Source organism: Cryptomeria japonica, chromosome 1 (assembly GCF_030272615.1).
Source record: "Cryptomeria japonica chromosome 1, Sugi_1.0, whole genome shotgun sequence".
Classification (NCBI taxonomy): domain Eukaryota; kingdom Viridiplantae; phylum Streptophyta; class Pinopsida; order Cupressales; family Cupressaceae; genus Cryptomeria; species Cryptomeria japonica.
This window is the reverse complement of record NC_081405.1, coordinates 525796028-525802326: the sequence shown is the minus strand read 5'-3', so window position 1 is coordinate 525802326 and position 6299 is coordinate 525796028. Positions and strand designations below refer to the sequence as shown.

The following is a 6299-nucleotide window of genomic DNA, read 5'->3' as shown; positions in this document are numbered from 1 at the left end:
AATTTTTTCTTCTAATTAAACATTTTGAATGACTTGAAGCATAAAATAATAATCAAATGCAAGAATGTTGTATTTCAAAATAAATTCTTAGAGAATCTAAGAAACACCTTTTAATATACATTACAAGCCTAAAAAGAATTTCAACACTACATTAAAATCCTAAACCTAATGAGTGACTACTTTCCATCCACCATATAGAGGACCAATAAGGAACACAATGAAATGAATGGATTTAAATATTAAATGAATCTTTATAAAAAGAATGAATGCAAACAATTATTATCTTAACACCATCTTCAGGAAAATCATTTTTGTCTTCGACCAGAAAGACATGCAGAAACACTTGGTTTGCAACCAAATAAACAAGATATGATTACAATAAACGTGTTCGTAGATTGAGACAGCGGTTTATTTTTTTAATTTGAATTTGAACTTTAAAACGGCAGCTCTTTGTACATTGGGTGGGTGAACTGTGGGGCACATAGCTCGATAATGAGTGGTAGACGCATGGGATGCACACTCAGCCTGCAATTCTCTGCCTTCTTCTACTAACAAGTCCAACTACCCTGTCATTCAAACATGCCCATTTTCTCTGCCTATCCAAACTTTAAAAGAAAAACAAATCCAATATACATTCCATTTTACTTTCATCTTCCCAATGGATTCCAACAGTATACCCTGCACAGAACTTCGATATTGCACAAGGCTGAGAACAGAGTGCAAATTTCTGCGTGTGCAGAAAGATTTAGCAGTAACGATGCAGGAACAAGATAGCCTAAAACTAGAAAGCACCATGAGAGTGGTTCATTCCTTGACCTCTGTTCTTTCCAAGGCTCAGGTTGGCTTTGCACCTTCTTCCTCAGTTGCGCAATTTAAAGTTATTGTTAGTATATTTATCTTTAGAAAAATTTATGTAAAAATATTGTGAGAAATCTTTTTAAAACTTATATTCTGTTTTATAATAGCTACAGTTTTTATTAACACACTCGCACCAGTGCATTCATCTCTTGCTATCACTCACACCATTGCATTCGCCTCTCAGCATAATTAAGTCTCCATTCATCATCCTCATATAATTTAATATGGTGAAAGAACTGTCACTTACCTTTGAATTTTAAGATGTCTTCAGTTTTATGGGCTCTGTTTATCATATAATGCAACTTCAAATCCTCTTGAATCTCATTAAGTTTAATTCTGAGTATCTTTCATTTCATGACCCATCTTATGTTAGCAAGCAATTGACCTCTGTTTCTGATATATAAACAGGGAAACAAGCAATTGACCTATGTTGGCATATAATACTGTGTTGATTCTTCAGGGAAGAGAGACTTGTGACAAAGGGGTGGATATGATTGAAAAGAGCACTCCGAGCATTCAAATAAAGATTTTGCAAGAAAGGTTGCAGAAGTTAAGAAGCAAATCTGAATTAAGGGAAACTGAAGTCAAAGAGGTGTGCCGCAGAAATACTTGTCAGGCAGCCATTCGAAATGTTGCAGAGCAGGTGAAAGCAGAGAGTGGACAACTGTGGGAGATGCAACTTCTTTTAGGTGTTTTGGATAAGCAAGTGCAGGAGCTGCACAACTCTAGAGATTTATGGCGGTGCAAAGCATTTCGTGCTACCAGAGAGGCTGAAGCACGCAAAGAAATGGTGCCCACTTTTTCTCTTCATTCATGATAGATTGTTTGATCTGATTGGCGTTATTAAAAACATACATTCATTCTATAATATATTTAATTTTAAACCCACTTTTTTTTTCATTCTACAATATGTTTAGCTTTAAAAAACAATTGACCTTAAATGTTAGGTTGAGGTTAGGTTGAGGTTTTAGAGGGAGCACCACACTGATCACTGATGTCCAGAAACCTACAGTCTGATCCTTTCAGGGTGGGTAGATGAGTTTGTATTTTATGAAAAAAGGTTATCTAGGCTGTTGATTAACAGCTGATTACTTTTTTTAAGGTAAAAGTGTACGGTCAGATAGATCACTTGGTATCTTTTGAAATTGGAAAAGTAAGTGGGTGTCCCATCAACAGCTGATCAGAGGTTGTTGACTGTAATTGGGAAAAACTGCAGAGTTGTGGGCACAGATTATGAGTTACATCATCTGTACTCGGTAAAAAAAGTCTCAAAGTCAGCTTATAGGAGTTATCTGAGGAAGTAAGGATTAGAAGACTGGTAGCTTCCTGGTCAGATCCACAGTAAGAGATTCGACATTAAAAAGAGTTTAAACATTACTTGAAATTCTAATTCTTGATCTCTTAAACTGTTAGTATTTGAATTCCTAAATATCATTTAAATCTTCCATTCTAAATGTACCAATGATGCTGATACAGTTTATGAGTGACATCATCTGTACTCTGTGCAAAAGCAGTCTGAAAGTTAGCAGCTTATAGTTGTTATAAGAGGAAGTATGGATTAGGAAGACTGTTAGCTTCCCCATCAAGATTCACAATAAGAGATCTGGGAAAAAATAAAAATAAAAATTTGAACATAATATAAAATTAAGATTTTTGATTTCTTAAACTGTTACATTCTTAATCTTATATAAAGATCATTAAAATCTTCCATTCATTTATTTAAAATTAGAAGAATAAATTGAAGTTCAAACTGTCGCATAGCACTAACTGTTTAAAGGATGGTTGCCTATTAATATATGATTCATACACCAACTATTTCTAAAATGTGTACGGTTTAAGGTCCTTCAAAAAACTTGTTTTATCTTATATCAAAATAAATTCTGTTTAATAATTTTAAATTTTTAACAATATGAAAAAACTCAGAGCATAATGTTTTAAGGTGATTACAGTGACATGCTAACTGGTGAGTGATGATTTATCAGGTGCAGCAATGGCAGCACAAGGCACGTTCCTCTCAGAAAAAGTTGTGGCACTTGGAGTCACAGATGACCCACTTAAAAATTCATCCTCATTTTCAATCAGACCCAATGCTATATCATGAGACAACAAATGGGTCTGACAAACGAGACAAGATTGACAAAAAATGTTGGAATACTGTGGAGGAGAAGAACAGTAACAGTAATCTTAACAACAGTAAGACAGGGGAACTGAAGAGGGTTTTGCCCAAACGCCAGGCTTTCTTAGATGTGGAAGGTAAGGTGAGAGCAGACAATGTAAATGGACAGCATAAAAAAAGTGAATGTGGGAAGAAAAATATAAGGCAGGATCTCCATGTTAGAAACCAGAGTTCAACAAGATGTCCATTGCAGAATATTTCTAATGTTATTGATTTCTCTCTTCCTCCAAGTTGAGAAGAAATCTTTGAATTTGTAATTCATATCTTACTAGTAATTGTAGATAACTTATCTGCAGTAATTGTAGATAATTTATCTGCTATGAAGAAAGTTTGTTCTATTTAAATCCACTTACTCTTTTTTGTAGCAGTCATTTAAAGTTGATCTAAGTTACGTTTCTGTTGATTGTATGTTTGGTTGTTGTATTTAAGAACATTCATTCATTCATTTTGAAATCACTTAGAAATCTATCAAGCATGTGTAAAACTAAATTTGTAAAAAGTGATAAAAGGAATCTTGCAGCATTATTAGAGAAATACATCAACACAAGTCATCTTAGATCTTTTAAATCTTAGATATTTTATTCAAAGTCATAAAGTTAGTTTGATTGAGTTAAAATTGACACTTACAATTCAACATATTCCCAAAGATGTTCATAAACACAACCAATACTTATCATAATTCAAAAATAAAAAAGTTTAAGGAGTGGATTAGAACAATCCACATTCCTCTAGTTTAGGTTTGTGAGTTGTTGTTCAAGCCAACATAGAACTTTAGATCCATACTAAGATCAATTCCACACTAGTTTATAGGTGAACCTAAGTGAATAATAATCAGATTGTAGAATCTAAGATTTTCATTTTATAGAACCTTGGCAAGTCAATTTCTAATATTTATCACAACATATTTCCATTATCAAATTTCAAGCAAAGTTTTGCATTTAGTTTATATAATTTCAATTGCTATTGACAACTCATTGTACTAGGTTAGATTTGTTTATCAATGTGATTTATTGAACTATCCTATGATAATTTATTTAAAAATGGTATATCTATCCTTATAATTTTGGTGAACCCAACTTTCCTACACCCCCTAAGGTTTGTCCTTATTTCATTTAGGTTTCCATATTTGATTACTTTGATTGTATATCTTATTTTAAGATTTGATTGGAAATCCTTTCTATGGTGTCTTCTTATTATATCTTTCTTTATGGATTGTGTGCTTCATTCTTTTGTTTTATTCTTGCTCACTATACCAACCCTTATTTTCAATTTTAAGGTTTCATTCAAGTTAGGTTACTTTTAGATCTAAGTACTTTCTTTTTTTAATACCAAGCTTTACATCCTTGCAATATCATTTTTTTTATAGCATTATGTGAGTTGCTTTGTAATTTTTCAATATCTCATTCTCATCCTCATGTTACCCTAAATAGTAGAAGTCCTCTCTTGAATCATTGAATGGCTTAAAAATCTATTAAAATTGATGTTCTCATAAGCACTAGTTTTTCTACTATTATTATTGAGGAACATGAAGAAGATTATATTCATGATATATATGTGGTCAAGCAAGATATTCCTCTCATAGGATAGTTTCTTATTAATGCACTTACTATGTCAAATCTCCTCAATAATTAGTCACTATTTTAAATAGCATGCATTAACTTAAACATTCTTTATGATATTAATATTCTTCATGGAATTACCAATTATATGGCTTCTACAAATGGGATGTATGAATGTATGAATCCACTCATCCTTATTCCTATTTTGATCTTTGTGCCATTATCATTTCCTTAGCTTCCACCACACATGTTTCTTCTCCAAGTATGAACTTTTCTTCTACTCATTCATCTAGTATGAAAACCACTTTTATTCATACCATTACCATTCCCACCTAGATACCTTGCATGGAATATTGAAGTAAAATGATCTACTTCAGAAGAAAGTGGATGTCATGCTACAAAGTGTACTATTAAATAATCCTCCACATGTCTTACATTTGAGGTTCTTAGATATCGAATTGTATTATTGAAAAGGAGATCCTAATAGGCTTATACAAACTTTTAATGTTGCATGTTTAGATTTTGAATTATTTCTATTAACCTCAAGGGATTATGCTATTCAATTATTTTATTGTTTAACTTCTGATTCTACTAATTCTTGTGATGAAGCACCATTACTTTTTTTATGACATGTTTACAAATAAATATGATTTCAATTTGACTAAATGTACCCAAAGATATAATGAACCTATTATTGATTATGTTATAAATGTTTTCAATATTTGTGTGGTCAAGTAAAGAATCAATTAGATGATGATGAGTTAAAAATCATATTTCTTGAAGAATTCTTTCTTAATAGTATTAAAAATAATGTACAGTTGAGTTTCTTTCTTTCTTTCATTCATGGATATATGTAGTTACATAAAGAACATTAAACGAAATTGCTTACATTAAATATACTTACATATAGTTCATCTTCTCATGGGTTTTCCATATCATATTAGTCATCCAAATTTCAAGTTTGATACTTGTCAAAAGATTAACATTTCTAAAATCACAATGGATAATTACTAAGTTATAAGAGCCCTTGGACACTATGCTTGAAATTTTATAGAGCTCTAATTTGATTATTCTTCCACCTATTCATCAATTAGGTCCAAGTAGTTGTCTATCCAAGAAATACAATGAAAATAAATTTTATAATTTTCATATAATTAGTGGATAAAAAATCCAAGATTGTATGGAAAAAGTGTAATATTTAATTGATAATTGTATGATTCATATTGAGGGTATTAACAATTGGTGAAATTATTCGATTGCTTAAACAAATAAAAATGTTAAGATTCTATTGATACATTCTATAATCATTCTAATAACATCAATGTACCATATGAATAGGATTCTCTTGCTATATATCATAAATATATTGATATAAATGCCATCGATAAATGGTGTTTGGCTTCTTATGCCTCGTCTCATCTAGATACTTTTTGGGTACTATACATTTTAGAAATACATAGATTCCTTCTCTCGTAAAGTTATATTTTATGATGAAAAAGGCCCACAAATTAATTATTATGGTGGATTAAATGTTTGAAAGATAACATACACAACAAGATTATTGATGAAATTATAATATATCTATTAGAAAAGGTGTCTCAACATTGCATCTTAATGTTGACAACACTAAAATGCAATTTTTGGGCTCTAGAGATTATTTTTCTCTAAAAATTATTGAAATGTGCTTTAACTAGATAAAGTAGGTT

At 31.2% G+C, this 6299-nt stretch overlaps 1 protein-coding gene across 1 annotated transcript; it reads left to right on the top strand.

Moving 5' to 3' along the window:
* The first annotated feature begins 500 nt into the window (after positions 1-500).
* On the top strand, positions 501-3393 carry LOC131060229 (uncharacterized). The gene is made up of 3 exons (XM_057993402.2): positions 501-838; positions 1319-1648; positions 2841-3393. Exons 1-3 carry the CDS (start codon positions 659-661, stop codon positions 3267-3269), a joined length of 939 nt encoding a protein of 312 aa, XP_057849385.2. The 5' UTR covers positions 501-658; the 3' UTR covers positions 3270-3393.
* Positions 3394-6299: the final 2906 nt, after the last annotated feature.